A 15,198-nucleotide genomic window follows, 5' to 3' on the forward strand; every position below is an offset into this window, starting at 1 on the left:
ACAGTAACTAGGGTAAAGAGAGGAGGGGGTGCCATGGGCAGGCTGTCTTCCAGCTAGCCCAGATCTGACCCAGGTTTTCTTTAATCTTTAATGTTTGCTAATACTACTTCTTGTAAAGGCTTAATGTGCCATTAAGATCACTGCTCACTCCACTGAGTAGAAGCAACATTTTCTCCACATTCTTGTAGCCCAGTGCTGCTCTCCACATCCTCTGTGCTGCAAATGCTCTCTTCTGCATGCTTAATGGATTACATCCTGCATTGAAAAATGCTCAGGACCATCAGGTTTCTAGTTATTGCTGCTCCAGAAGTGTGAGACAAGGGCTGGTCAGCCAGAAATGCTTCTTTTTTTTTTTTAATTATTTTTTTTTTCTCTGGCAGTGATCAACTGTGGTGACCCTGGTGTGCCAGCCAATGGCATTAGACTGGGCAGTGATTTTACCTACAATAAAACCGTCGTGTTCCAGTGCACACCTGGGTATATGATGGAGTCAGACAGGGCATCTTCTCTAACCTGCACAAAAGACCGAACCTGGAACGGCACCAAACCTGTCTGCAAGGGTAAGGCTGGTGGCCGTGACTATCAGAGGATGGATGCAAGTTTTACAGACCACAAACTTATTGTAACTTGTGACAGGGTAATAGGCAGTGACTACTGTGTAGTGCCTGGAGCCCCCCTGGGAGTTCCTCGGTCCTGTCATTCAATCTGTCCCCAGTGTTTGTGGCACTAATGCAGTTTTAATCAACGTAGCATGAACACCTTGGTATCTTCAGGTGTATCAGTCATCACAATATGCTTGGGAGGGAAGCAATTGCTGTCATCCCTGGAGTAGAGAAGGAAGAGTGAAGCACAGAAGAGTTAAGTGACTTACTCTTCACAAAAAAAACCCAGATCAAACTCGAATGAAATATTGTGTTTTGCAAGCGCACACTTTTTGGCATCATCTAGAAGTCTGAAAAATGTTTCTTCCACCTCCTTTCATTATTTCTCAGTTCTGAGATTGCCTCTGTAGTTCAGAGATAGGAAAGGGAAATAATAGAGCAGTTCCAGGACAGGCTGGATCTCTTCTGCAAGTGTTTTACTCACCCACTGAGTGTAGATAAGGCTTGTAGCAGCATCGGTGTACTACTTTAGCACTCTGGAAAATTCACCTGTCATGATTCTGATATAAATGCAGACCACATAGAAACTTCCAAATACACTCCAGTGCCTTCAGAGGCTGTAAAGAGCAATTCTCACACTCCTCTTTCATTCCCTCCACTGAGCTAATGTTGCAGGAATAGTAGAGAATGTGGCCAGAGTCTTATTTGGAGGCCAGGCTGATTTGCGTGGGCTTAGCAACTTCCCCAGTGTGCTCCTGAGCTGAAGAGCTCTGCAAAAAGGTTGTATGAAAACACCCTCGAGTAGATGAAATACAGACTGGTTGTAGATTCAGCTGCTAATCTGAAACTCAGCCAGGTTGTCCAAAATGTGTGAATCTTTCAGGAAATCTCAGATGAGTTTTCACACCAAGTCAGACTGGATTCTTACCTTTGGTTGGAAATGAACACCAGCTCAGACATCTGACTTTGAGATTGGGTTTAACTCCAAACTTCAAAGGAAAATCCTGGGGTTTGCAGCTGTACTCACAGCTGGAGAAGTGTGTGCAGCCCCCTGCTAGGCCAGTCCCAGCTGATGCTCTTTGAGAGCAGAATATAACTTTGATCCTACCTGAATTTGCTTGTTAATGGAAATGACTACGCTGGGAAGTCAAGAGAACTGAGCGTGCTTTTGTTTTTCATTCAGCTATCATCTGTAAATCCCCACAAGCCATCCCCAACGGGAAAGTCGTGGGCACGGATTTCAGCTGGGGCTCCAGCGTGAGCTACACCTGCCTGGAGGGGTATCAGCTCTCGCTGCCCGCCGTGCTCACCTGCGAGGGGAACGGCACTTGGAGCGGGGAAATTCCCCAGTGCTTCCGTGAGTAGACACCCATCGACATCTCCACACATCAGTTGGGTGGAGGATTGTGATTAAAACCCAGTTGTGTGATGTTCTCTCTCCAACATCTCTGGTCTCCATATTGCTGATTTTAGTGTCAACTCTGTCTTGCCTGGCAATGTCATAGAGGGTGTTGGAGGGACTGTTCTCGGTATGGAGGAAGTTCAATATCTGGTTGCTGGGCTTCTTGCCCCTAAGCCCAAGGGAAGTCTTCTATTAACTGGTGTCAGAGGGAGTTTTGCATGCCAGGAGAAAAGCATGATGATACTCAGAGTGCCTGTAGCCAAGAGTCTGAAAGTTCTCCCCACTTCTGACAGCAGCCAAATTGCTGGGAGTCTTGGTTTGCCATCTCTGGAACGAGGAGGTGGTAGTGGCCATGGGGACGCAGTAGTGGCCATGGGGACGCAGTAGTGGCCATGGGGATGGAGTCAGTCACTCCACTCCTTATAACAGAGAAGTGAGGTGATGTTTGCAGCAATTCTGAAGATCTTGCCTGTTCCTACCCACCAGGCATCTTTAAAACTGGCTGTTTGTCTATCTGTCTCCCCAGTGACTGAGTCTCCTGCAATCTCTTGAAAGGCTGTAGGAAAGAAACCTTTGGTGAAGGGCACTGTGGTGTTGCAGCAGAAGTTGGGAATGTTTTATGAAGGCAGAGCTTTGGCTGGGTAGAAACCTGTGTGCTTGATACAATAGCTAATGCAAACAATGAGTGAAATGTCTGATAATGATAAAGGCAGATTTGAGCTGCTTTTCTTGGCTGGGTGGCTGGCAGCTGCACAATAGCTATTTTCATATTAAACCACACAAAGCCCTCACTGTGTTCCTTGCACCTTTCCCTGGATCTTGTCTAATTAGCAGACTTCCTGTGTGACATGGAACCATATAGTAATTTGACATTGTGCAATTAGAGCTGCATTTGAAAGCTAAGCATGCTCTTAGGAAAAAAAAAAAAAGAAAAAAAAAAGAAAAGATGGAGGAGAAGGTGGAAGTTAATTAAAAGTGATTGACAAAAAGAGAGAATTAGAAGGAAAGTAGCCAGCAACGCCTTCTGCCACTACTAATTCCCTAGTCAATCACAGAGTGTGATGGCAGGGAGTGGTAAGGTTTGGGCCATTAATAGACCCATCTTTAGCTTATTAACATTGCTCTGGAGGAGATTCATTGCAATCCACTTGTCTCTTTGTTGCAGCTGTGTTCTGTGGTGATCCAGGGATACCTGCTCAAGGCAGGAGGGAGGACAGAGGCTTCACGTACCGCTCCTCCGTCTCCTTCTCCTGCTTGGCCCCGCTCGTGCTGGTGGGATCAGCCCGCAGGTTCTGCCAGTCTGATGGGACGTGGAGCGGGACCCAGCCCAGCTGCATAGGTAAGGGGAGACTCCTGTGTCTTGCAGCTACAAGCAGAGAACTTGGAGTGGTCACCTTGCTTTTCCCTTTGTAGCAAAGTTGCTTTTCTTTTCTGGGTTTGCAGAAGTTGGCAGTTTGTTCCCCTGCAAACTGGAACGTGTAGAGGTGATGCTTTTGGTTTGTGTGTACCCAGCTGGTGGTAAACAGCCCATCTCCTTGAGGCTTGCTGCTTAGATTCAGCACTTGACCCCATCATTCACACCCCGACGATGGTCAATACGTAATGTGTCTGAGGAAAATGATCTCTCCCCCTAAAAAAAAACAACAACACATGGGAAGGGAGAAGACTTGCGTGTCTACAAAACCCTGACCCAAAATCATAGAATCATTTTGATTGGAAAAGACCTTTAAGATCAAGTCCAACCATAAACCTAACACTGCCGAGTCCACCGCTAAACCATGTCCCTCAACACCACATCTGCACAGCTTTCTGACACAGCAGCTGAACCCAAAGTGTTGTATTTATTCAGATCTCACCCATTTTTGAGACGCGTTAGGTTGCCAGCACCACAGACCCACCAGCTGCAGCTGAGAGACCGAGGCTCTGCCCTCCACCCTCTACCATCCATCACCTCCTACCTCAGCCAGCACTGGGGCTCTTTATTTATTTATTTGGGACATTGATTTATCTGGGGGCTTCTGTGGAAACTGCATTGGTGATAAATGACAAAAGCTCAGTGGAGCTGAATGACGGGAAATGAATTAGTTTGTGCACCGCAGCCCCAAATCGGCCACGTTTTGGAGCTCTTGTTTAGTTACTCACCACAGCTCCAAGGACCTGGGGACAACACCAACGAGTGCATCATGTTTCAGTGTGAAGAGAGTGATTAGTCAGATCATAAGGAATAAAGGCAGAAAAACAAACAACCATTCCATTAGGTGCAGAAGTTGTGCTCTGTCCCCTGTAGCCGCAGGCTGTAGTGACAGGCCACTTCTGTCCTGCTCTGGCTTGTGGAGACTTTTCTTAGTTTATTTATCTTAGTTTTATCTTTTTAATCTTTAGTTTCTATCTTTATTTATCTTAGTTTATTCATTGCCATGTGAGATGGGGCCCTGGGCAGCCTGATCTCATGGTTGGCGACACTGTCCACAGCAGAGGGGTTGGAACTGGATGATCTTTAAGGTCCTTTCCAATCCAAACCAGTCTGTGATTCTATGATTTCTTGTCTTGCACAACCGTGTTAATTGTTGGAGTATTTTAAGTGTAGAGAGGGGTTTGCTATGGGGCTTATGATCCTTCTCATAGCAATGGTGATTGTAAGGCTGGGAATCCAGAGCAGACTCTGATCTGATTGCACTGAGATCCTGTGATGCTCCAGCTCCCTGCTGCCATAGCTGCCCCAGGCCAGGTACTGGAGCATCCCTCTGACCAACACTAGAGTTTAGCTCAATCCTGTGATCCTAAGGAGCAGGGAACCTGCTGCTGCTGAGCTGCTTTTCAGCCAGAAACTTCAGTTTCCTTTGCTCAGTTTGGGATGCTGATATTAATGTGATGCATCTCTGCCTTTTAATTCCATCAGTGCCCTGCTACTGTCAACATGCTGGGGAAAATAAAAAAAAACCAAAGTGATAGATGCTGGAAAAGTAGCAGCAGATATTCCCACTGAATTGTGTGTATCTTCTGATAGATTGGGACCAAACGAGGCATAAAGAGAGATTATGTATCTGGGATGCATTAAAATTCCCAGCCCCTATTTATCGCTGTGAAATAGCCAAGTTGCAAGGGGAGGGTGTGAGCAGGGGCCAAGATGAGCCCAGAAGGATGAAGGTGCTGGAGAGGAGAGGGGAGGGGATGGAGAGGGAGAGGGTCACCACAGCCCTCGGACCAGGGGGTGACCAGTGGCACTGGAGGGCATAGCACTGGTGAGGTGGGTGCTTTGCTCATCGTCTATAGAACAGGGGAAGAGAATTGTCCCTGCCACAAGATTGATGTTCTTAACATTTTCTCCTGGGTGACAGAGTGCCTCTGGTTCGTTTGCTTTGCCACAACCAGGCATTTAAGAAACAAAGAGAGCCCTGTGTTTTTCCTTGTTGCTGTGTATTCCTTCTGATGCAAAATACATTTCTTTTCCTTTTTCTGAAAGCACAGCATGATCCTTGCGTGCAGAGAGCAGGGGAAGGCAGAGCTCTGACAGCTTCACAACCGCTCCTTTAAAGCACTGTCTCTGTTCTTTTCTTTTAAGACCCCAGCCTCACCACGTGTGCAGACCCCGGCGTCCCTCTCTTTGGGGTGCAGAACAACTCCCAGGGCTACCAGGTATGGTCACAGCAGCGGGGTCCCCTCAGCTGCACCCCAATACTCGCTGTGGTTAGTCTGTGTCTGAGTCCATGACGTGGATTAGTGTCCCCTCCCACGAGCAGGACATCCCGGCGTGCTCCATTAAACCTCGGAGTGCATTTGTACAGGATTAACTAGCAATGCGTTATTTGTGATATTAATTACAGTGCTAATTAATAGTTATTAGTGTAATTAGTATTCACATTGGGGACATAATTTCCATTCATTTTCAGACCAAATTCTGTAGGTGGTTTTCTTAATCTCGGGCTCCTGTACAGTATGAAATCATGAAAAGGAGAGAAAACACCAAAGTAATTCCCCGGGGTGCTCCATCTCCAGCCTCCGCTGCCGTCCCGGCGGGTGCCCGGTCCCTGCTGTGGTGGAGCTGGGTGTGGGGCTGGGATAGTTGATTCCATGTGACTATTCCTGCCAGAATGGTTCTTCCAGTTTTGCTGCTAATTAGTTATCTTAATCCTGGGGTTTAATGAATTAATTCTAATTTTTAATTAATACTGAGACACGGTAAGTCTGACTTCTGTCGGGGTTGCCGGTCTGAATGCTGCACGATGTGGTGGAACCATCTTAGGTGCTCACACAGGGGGTGAGGGGGTGGTTGGAGCAGAGTGTCACAGGGAATTGGTGCCTTTGACGTGGTGCCCCGGGGACCACAGCAGCCACTGAGGGTCCAGGAGCGACTGGTGATAAAAACCATCTGCAGGCTCAGCGAGGAAATGACCCACATGGTGCAGCCTTGCTAGGGAAGATGGAAAGGTACTCAAAGCCCTGCTTTTTGTTTTATTCTAATTTTATTCCAGCATATTCCAGTTTTAAAGCAAACCCAGTTGCAATAGCAGGGCTCACAGCCCAACAGCATCATGCTGCCAACCTATCTGCAGCAGGGAGCGAGCTCCGTTATATGGTGATGGTTTGGTTAAAATAATTTGGTTGAAACCAAATGCAAAAAAAAAGTGGGTAGCCTACAAAAAGTAAGTGTACCTCAAAAATGTTAAAAAGTTTTCAGTTTTTGTGATCCTTTTTTGCTATTCACAATCCAAATTGGCATTTACAACATAGCCACAGAGGGTTTGTTGGTGCTCGTTGTGTTGAACATCCCTTTTGGCAAAAATTTCAGCCCGTTCTGACAGCACCTGTGTTTGATGCTGGCTTTGGCTGCGTTTAAAAGACAAAGCAGCTTTGCCTCTGTCAATAAAAGCAGCAGCTCCCTGCATAGTTAAAGGCAGCAGCTTCCCAGGAGCTCCAAGAACTTTCTCGACACCAGATTGACAGGACAGTGAGGGCAGAAGCAAGTGACTGTCCTTTCCAGTATAGAGAGGGTGGAAAATTTTAGAAGTACTTTTGTATTCCAAGTGTGGATGAATCGTGTTGCCCTGGGAAGTTGATCTCCTGTTGGTTTATCTCCTGTTGTAACAGGTGGGGAGCATTATCTTTTTCAAGTGCCAGAAGGGATACCTGCTGCAGGGCTCCACCACCAGAACCTGCCTCCCCAACCTGACGTGGAGTGGCGTGCAGCCCGACTGCGTCCGTAAGTCTGGGGAGAGGTTTTGATAAGGAAATTGGTGCCTTTAACCTTGTTTTGTTCCTGTGCTTCACTGTGCAAATGACTGGCTCTGAAGAGGTGGCAATTTGATGGAGAGCTCTGAGAAAACATCTTCTTGAAGAAAAGGGAGCTCACACAATCACTTCTCCCCTGACACAACTATACCAGCAGCAGCTGCTTCTGATTTCAGATAAGATTTTTTTTTCACTTGTCCCTTCCTCAGAGACAGTTTCAGGTGAGACTTTTTGTGCTTCTGAAACTGCATTTGATGGGTGAGATGTGAGCTCACACTCCAGGGACCGAGGTTAACGTTGAGCCAGAAAGGTTCTCCAGCAGAGCCGCGTTTCTCCTCATCTTTAATAACGTGTTGCTCTTTCTTTTAAGCTGTCCATCATCTTTTCCCTGCTACACCAGAAGGAGTTTAATTTAATGTATTTAAGTGGTAATATCCATCATGGCCTCTGTATCAGAAATATTGAAAAGCTTTTTCCCTTTCCCCTGTGGGGTGGGTTATTGGTGAGATATTTTTCGGTTAACGAGCCCTGTTGGGTTGGAAGCATCTCAACTGGGACACCCACCTTTAAGAACTCTTACACGTGGCTGTGGCTGTGTGTGGGACTTTGCTCCTGGTGATAGGTTCATCGATACAGAAGATGGTTTTGACTTACCAGTGCTAGCAAGGGCTACTGAGTTATTGCATTTAGGTTTTGTGTGGTTAGTGCTAATGAGCCCTGAACTGCCGCCTCCCAGCTGGGCTGCAGCCAGACTGGGCAAGTTCGGGTGAGTCTTCCAGCTTTTCTGGGTTTTCTATTTCATCCAGTGTAAAACAAGGATGAAGATAATACCTCATGAAGGCTGCCAAGGATTTGTTTTCATTCATGAGCAGTTTGAGAGCTACAGAAAGGGCAAATTTACAGCATGGGTGAGAGCGAGCTTCCCGGCTCTGTGATTTATTCATTTTGTGTTGTAACTTCTCAAAGAAAGCGGTGACACATTTACAACAGGACCTGTCCCTCTGGTGACAGGGAGCTGGACAAGCTCAGCTTCCATTTTTGTGGCCAAATCCTGGAAGTAATTGAGCAATTATAGGAATTTATGACTATTGCACACTTATGAGGAGTTACTGTGGGATCCTATGGACAGGTGGGTGCAAATTATTAGTAGGACAGTGGTCCTATGGAGGGGGATTATACGAAAGCAGATCTGTAATGCACTTATTGGAATTACTGGTTTAACTTACTGGGTCTTGATGTCCTACAAAAGCAGGTTTAGGTCTGGAGATAGACCTGGCACACAGACCTGGAGTCAGAGTTCAAAGGAAGGAGGAAGGTGTCTTTCATGTTGTTTGGTTTTGACTTTTTTCCCTTAAAAGATGGGAGATAGCAGAGCCTGATTTTCAGTTCATGGAAGCTGGAACAGGGTGAAGGATCCCATGAGAGCTTTAGCCAGAAAGAGCAGTCTAGCCAGTGAAGCACAGGAAGCAGTCTCATTAATTCACCCGGCTGGGAAAAATCCAGGCATGGCATTGTCTCTCTCAGTGAAGCTTTTGCTGAAAAAAGCTCTTCTAAGAGATTTCTGTCCCTGCTGACATCATGGTGTCACTCTTCTGCCTTTCTGTGTAGGACTGGATGGTGTCTCTCATCTCTGTTTTCATTCTGCTTTTCAGCTCACCACTGTAAGCAGCCAGAGACCCCCTCCCACGCCAACGTCGGTGCTCTGGATTTGCCATCTCTGGGCTACACCTTGATCTATTCCTGTCAGAGCGGCTACTATCTCACCGGAGGGTCTGAGCATCGAACTTGCAAAGCAGATGGCAGCTGGACAGGAAAACCACCAATTTGCCTCGGTAAAAGCTCTGAGCAGCATGACCCTGGGTTGGCATTTGCCTGTTCCTCTGCAGATGGGAGTGTTGCAGCCCAGGAGAAAACAGTTATTCCCTTGGAGCTGCACCAGCACACCCCAAGTTCAGGGTGAGCTGAGCTGTAGAGACCACAGTTCTCACAGCTCCCACAGGTCCCAGGGGAGAGCTGGACAGGGGATTTTCTGCTTTTCTGCCTGCTGGTTTGGATCTAGAAGCATCTGCAAAGAATGTTCTTGACCTCACCTGTCCTCTACCTACCTCAAAGCCTTAGATCAGGATCACATAATTGTCTAATCTTGAAATAGAGCTGTGTGGCTCTCGTGGAGCGTGGTGGCTCTCTCTGGACACTCTGGTTTGGAGCAGATGGCAGGGAAGGACAGTAAATGAAAGCTTCATGCTGGTTCGGTGGCAGGAACCCATCCAAAACCTTTGTACACAGGGACACGCAGCCACGTTACATGTGAGCAATGCCAGACAAAGGCTGTTCTCTGTTGGCAGCAGCAGCAGAGGTGTCTCGGGGTCTCAGACACCACAATATTCACCAGCTGTGGTTTGCTCCTCTCTTTCAGCTGATGTCCGTCCCAGTGGAAGGCCGGGTGGCACCGCGCGGGACCCGCCGCTCGCCAAGGTGTCAGGTACCAGAGCAGGGCTGGCTCTTCCGTGGGACACGTTAGCACTGGACTTGGACCTTACCAGGTCCCACCTCCTCCTGTCCCTTCCTCAGGACAGCCAGAAACCTGGCTGTTCCTTGCAGATCTTGAAACTGCTGGGCTGGTGAGAACAGCTCGTGTGCTCCATCCTGCTCGTTCATGCTTCACTGCAGAATGGACAGGAGCCTTAAGGGAGTCAGGCACCAACATCCACTTCCCTCCCCAGGGCATTTGGGAGATTGGAACCCTGAAGGATGGTTTTTAGTAGAGCTTTTTTAAGAAAAATTGCTTTTGTTAGCTTTTCCTAAGAAATGAATTTGAGAGTGGGTTGGTTTTTTAAAACTTCATTGGTATTTTTTGTCAAAACAGCAAAACTAAAGTCATCAGCATGTTTGTTCTCTCTTCAGCTTTGTACTCAGTGGTGATAACAGAGTGGGTGGGATTTGAGATATTTAAATACGTATTTGTGAATTCAGAGAAAGAAAGAAATTTGTTCTATTTTGATTTCTGAAAAAAAAACCAAGCCCCAACTCAGAAATAAATGGCAATGCGCTTGTTTTTCTGCATCCCCAATCGCTGCGGTTTCTAGTGCCTGCTGATGTGTTTGCAAGGAATTCCCTTTGGAAAGGCTCCTATGAATACATGGGGAAAAAGCAGCCTGCGATGCTGTCTGTCACTAACTTCGACCCTGCCACCAGTAAGGTCAATGCCACCCTGATAGACCACAGCGGCGTGGAGCTCCTGGTGTCTGGTAAGGGGAGCTCCTTGTCCCTGCACTCCATGGAGCACCAGGTTGTTACTGGTCCAGCCACATAACCTAAATATTAACAGTTTCTTGTTAATATTTTAATGTTAATATGTTAAGAGATAACAGTCTCTTCCTGTGTGCAAAATGTCTTTTAATATCTCAGGGAGTGGACGTGGGATTGTGTTTTTGTGGTGTGTTTCCTGGTGTGTCCAACTGATGGGGTTGGTAGGAGGAGTTGTCCACTCTTAAGATGATGATGCGATGTAGAAAGTTAAGTACTTAAACTCAGAGAGTCATTATGATATAGTGATTGAAAGACACTTATTTTTTCAGGTGTTTACAAGAAAGAAGATGTGCACCTGCTTCTCCAGGTTTACCAGATAACGGGACCAGTGGAGATCTTTGTCAACAAGTTCAAAAATGACAAATGGGCTCTAGATGGACACGTAAGTGCACAGGCACCTCATGCACAAAGTCCACCTACACAACTCCTTCTGTTGCTGTCACAACCTCAGCTTGTCTCTCGCTGGAGCTGAGGGAATAACTCCCTTAGCTGGGGGCAAGATGAGGTCACTGGTGTCCTCCAGTGACCTGCTTGCTTGAAGGGGACATAGGGCATTCTTCGAGCGTGCAAGATAACGTTACAAGACAGTCCCCTTCCATGCTCCCTTGCAGCTGCATGGGGTTCTTTTTATACTGCCCTGTGGTTTTAAATCTGTAAGTCTTCGAGATAACACTAAAGGAGAAACGTAGCTACATGAGTAATTCCAGTTTAACATTTTATATCTGTTAAATACCAGGTTAGAAGAGCTGTACTCCCCTTATGGAATCAACTTCTCACCCCAGTTTCTGTGTCTGGTAACTTCCCATGCCCTTAAAAGATCTACTGGAGCTTGAAAGAAACATCTCATTGACCCATGGCCAGTTGTAGCCCAGAGCCTGTTGAATCAGCAATGGGTTCTGTCTTTTATTATAAACAATTTATTTTTAATTCCTTTGAGATGTGAGAGTCTTAACAAGTTGTTGGGCAGTCAGACTGCTTAAAAAAATGCCACCATTTTCTAGAGAGTTGAATCAAGTGAATGCTGTGGATGAACTTGAAAGAGGCTGTTACAAGATGGGTGCTAAAATCCCAGGGAAGTGTTGAACAAATCTGTTGATCTCTCCTCTCCTGTCTTCACAGGTCTCATCAGAGTCATCAAGCGGCACGTTTGTGTACCAGGGCTTTGTGCGTGGCAAAGGCTTTGGGCAGTTTGGCCTTCAGAGACTTGGTAAAGTTCCTGTGATTACTACATTTTCCCTTGATTGCCAAAAGGTAGATTTTGGTTGTAGTGAAGATTTTTTGAACAGGGAATATTTGTCCTGTCCCTGGCTTTAATTTTCAACCCTGCTGGGCCAGATAATTATATTTAATACCATTAAATAATTCATAGAATGGTTTGGATTGGAAGGGACCTCAAAGATCATCTAGTTCCAATCCCCCTGCCTTCAGCAGGGACACTGTCCACTAGACCAGGTTGCTCAAAGCCTCATCCAGCCTGGTCTTAAAGACTTCCAGGGAGGACCAGCCACAACTTCCTTGGGCAACCTGTTCCAGTGTCTGACCACCCTCACAGTGAAGAACTTCTTCCTAATATCTAATCTAAACCTCCCCTCTTTCAGTTTAAACCCATTTCCCCTTGTTTTGTCATTAGTTGCCCTTATGAAAAGTCCCTCCCCAGCTTCCTTGTAGCCCCTTCAGGTACTGGGAGGCCACTATGAGATCTCCCCGGAGCCTTCTCTTTTTCAGGCTGAACAGCCCCAACTCTTTCAGCCTGTCTTCATAGGAGAGGTGTTCCAGCCCTCGGATCATCCTGGTGGCCCTTCTCTGGACTTGTTCCAACTGGTCCATGTCTTTCTTATGTTGGGGGCTCTTTCATAAAAGAGCTGGCAAAACCTAAACAACCTATTGGGGTAGAGAAGTTGGGTACCTTCAAATCTCTATACCCCAGGAGGGTGGGAGATGGTGGCATCTGAAACAGCTTCTGTTTCTTCACATTTGAGGCAGAGCAGTGCCACGCTGCAGGGGAAGGAGGGGGTCCCCACTGCCTGGCAGCACTTCCACCCTGCTCCTTCCTCCTTCCCCACCTCCACGTCTTCCCTGTGTGATGGATGCAGCAGCTCTGCCCTGGCTTGTGTTTAAACACTAAATATATTGACCACTGAGTATTCTGACAAGGGCTGCTAAACCCATCCTCAGCTTGGACAGCACAAGATTTGGGGGAGACAAACAACACAACAACAAAGTTTTTTGATTTGGAAACAAAGTGAGGCATTTAAACAAACAGGTTTCTGTTCAAAGACGGAGTTTGGAGGCACAAAGGCACCTGGAAACTTCTTTTTCCAGGCACCTGGATACTTGTTTTTCTCTGTGTTGCCTATTGTCTGACTGAAAACCAAAGTCTTATTGCTAGACCACTTTCAGAAATCACTGAAGCACTTGAGAGCTTAGACAACCCAAGGTCTGAGCTCCTAAATATCTCCTAAAATGTGGCTTGAGCTCTTCAGTCTCTTAGGATTTTTGGAATCTTAACTCTGGAGTCTTGTCAACTTGATGGAGAATTAGATACTCATTATTGCAGCCTTTGAAAAATCTCCCTTAAAGCCTAAATTTAAGCATCCAAGGTTGAGCGTTTTGGTGACAGAAATCTATTTACATCTCTCTAATTGCACTTGTAAATAAATGATAATGTCTAAGCTAGGCTAGATCTCCAAACCATTCTTCATGCAGCTCAGAAGCTTTCGATTACAGCACTTGTAACCATCTTGTTCTGTTGTTGAAGATGTAACCTGTAATTCCAGCAAACCCCCATTTCCCACAGCGGTGTTTGGAAATGTGTTTACTTCTGCTGTGTTTCAGACATCAGCATGATGGAAAATGATCCAGAATCAATAGGACACCATTTTGCATCAAACAGCAGTTCCGTGGCAGCTGCCATTCTTGTGCCTTTCATAGCCCTGATTATTGCAGGGTTTGTGCTTTATCTCTACAAACACAGGTGGGTTTCAGGAGTGATGCCAGTAGGTGAAACAAAATCAGTGGGTTGATGTTGTTTCATAGAAATACTTGTGAGTTTGACTTTAAAAGTGTTCCCTCCAGACCTGGTTTCTCATTTAATTCAGAAGGTGAAAAAAATAAGGAGCATGCGTGAAGGGGCGATGGGAGAAGAGAGTGCTGAGGGGTTTTACGACCATTAATAAGATTTGTGGGAACATTAAGTAAGATAAGGCAAAGTAAATTTCATACTTCAGCGTTCAAGCTGGCTTTGCATATGTTGGAAATTAGTGATTTCTGCTGATCAGTGTCTTGCTGTGGAAATGTGGCTGCATTGCAAAGCAGCGTGTGGACTGGCTGCTCTGTGGAGCCAGCACACTCTGGGCTACAGCAAAGCCCAGGGAGATGCCTGTGTGGCCAATCTATAGATCTATAGATCCCATCTGCCTTATCCCCGTGTGTCTACCCTCTTCAAAAGCAGCTTTTGCCTTTCCACTACCTTCTTGTCAGGGCTATTCAGCTGGCTGCAGCAGGAGTAGCTGTGACCTCTCTGGATTTTCTTTCTGACAACCTGCAGGAGAAGACCAAAAGTCCCATTCAATGGCTACGCAGGCCATGAAAACACCAACGTCCGAGCAACGTTTGAAAATCCCATGTATGACCGAAACCTGCAGCCCACGGACATCATGGCCAACGAGACGGAGTTCACAGTCAGCACTGTGTGCACAGCTGTATAGCACCCGGCCCCGCTGCGGTGAGTGGGATGGTGCCACCACTCACCTCCTCTTTGTCACTTTTTAAATGCTGTGTCCAAGCAGAGTGGTTCAGAGAAGCACCCAGATTTCCCAGGAGATCTCTGCAAGACCCAAAGCAACATCCCCATCGCTGGGTGTTGGGTGCTCTCTGACAGTTGGGGCAGGACCTCTTAGGGACCAGTGGCAAAGCAAATCCAAACAGCCCTGTGGGGACAGTGGTCACCAGGTGGAGGGAAAAATGAATCTCTAAGAGATCATTCACTGTGTGACTCCAGACAGTGATGAGAGGAGGGTAAAGCGAGGGGTTTAAAAGTTGTACTGCACGAGCACAGAGGAGTAAATTCATGTTCTGGACAGAAGTACCCTGTGGACCTGAAGAGCACTTCTGGATTTAAATGGTCCTAGTTTGAGATAATGAAGCTATTGCTGGCTTTCCCAGCATTTCTGTGTGTAATAACACACTGTTACCTTCTGTCTGTCTCTTCCATTGTCCCAGATTCCTCCAAGGTCGGTGTCTAGTGGATGATTGTGTTTCACCTCACTAGTCTCCATCCATTCCCTCCCCACCTCCCTCCTCCCAACCTTGTTGAGGCTGTGGAGAAGCTGCTACACCTCGTTGGACTTTGTGTTAACTCCTGAGAGACTGCTGGGTTGTCCTCTGTCATCCTCACCCACCCTCTCCATCCCGCCGTGGATAATGAAGCCAACCAAAGGTCTGCTCTGGCACAGCTCCTCTCTCCCACCCGGCTGGTGGGTCTCAGCCCAACGTCAAGACCTGGGGAGGTGAAGGACCTGGGAGGCGAGGTGATGGGAAGGCTTTTACAACCTGCTCTTGGTTACGTGTTCCTGGAGGGAGCAGTGGGGTATCTGGGGTCCCACCAATTCTCCTCACACACTTTTGGGAAGAGCTTGGACAACCAAGAGGGAAAAG

At 46.8% G+C, this 15,198-nt stretch overlaps 1 protein-coding gene across 1 annotated transcript in view; it reads left to right on the top strand.

Moving 5' to 3' along the window:
* LOC104525642 (CUB and sushi domain-containing protein 2) overlaps positions 1–14,249 on the top strand; it is a 291,143-nt gene extending 276,894 nt beyond the window's left edge. The window contains 12 exon segments of the mRNA XM_010168859.2: positions 381–560; positions 1,786–1,959; positions 3,170–3,343; positions 5,567–5,640; positions 7,093–7,204; positions 8,886–9,065; positions 9,650–9,715; positions 10,320–10,481; positions 10,812–10,924; positions 11,662–11,749; positions 13,378–13,516; positions 14,090–14,249. Coding sequence (XP_010167161.2) covers positions 381–560; positions 1,786–1,959; positions 3,170–3,343; positions 5,567–5,640; positions 7,093–7,204; positions 8,886–9,065; positions 9,650–9,715; positions 10,320–10,481; positions 10,812–10,924; positions 11,662–11,749; positions 13,378–13,516; positions 14,090–14,249 — 1,622 coding nt within the window.
* Positions 14,250–15,198: the final 949 nt, after the last annotated feature.

This window comes from Antrostomus carolinensis, unplaced genomic scaffold, assembly GCF_000700745.2.
Source record: "Antrostomus carolinensis isolate BGI_N321 unplaced genomic scaffold, ASM70074v2 scaffold3800, whole genome shotgun sequence".
In the NCBI taxonomy this organism is placed as follows: domain Eukaryota; kingdom Metazoa; phylum Chordata; class Aves; order Caprimulgiformes; family Caprimulgidae; genus Antrostomus; species Antrostomus carolinensis.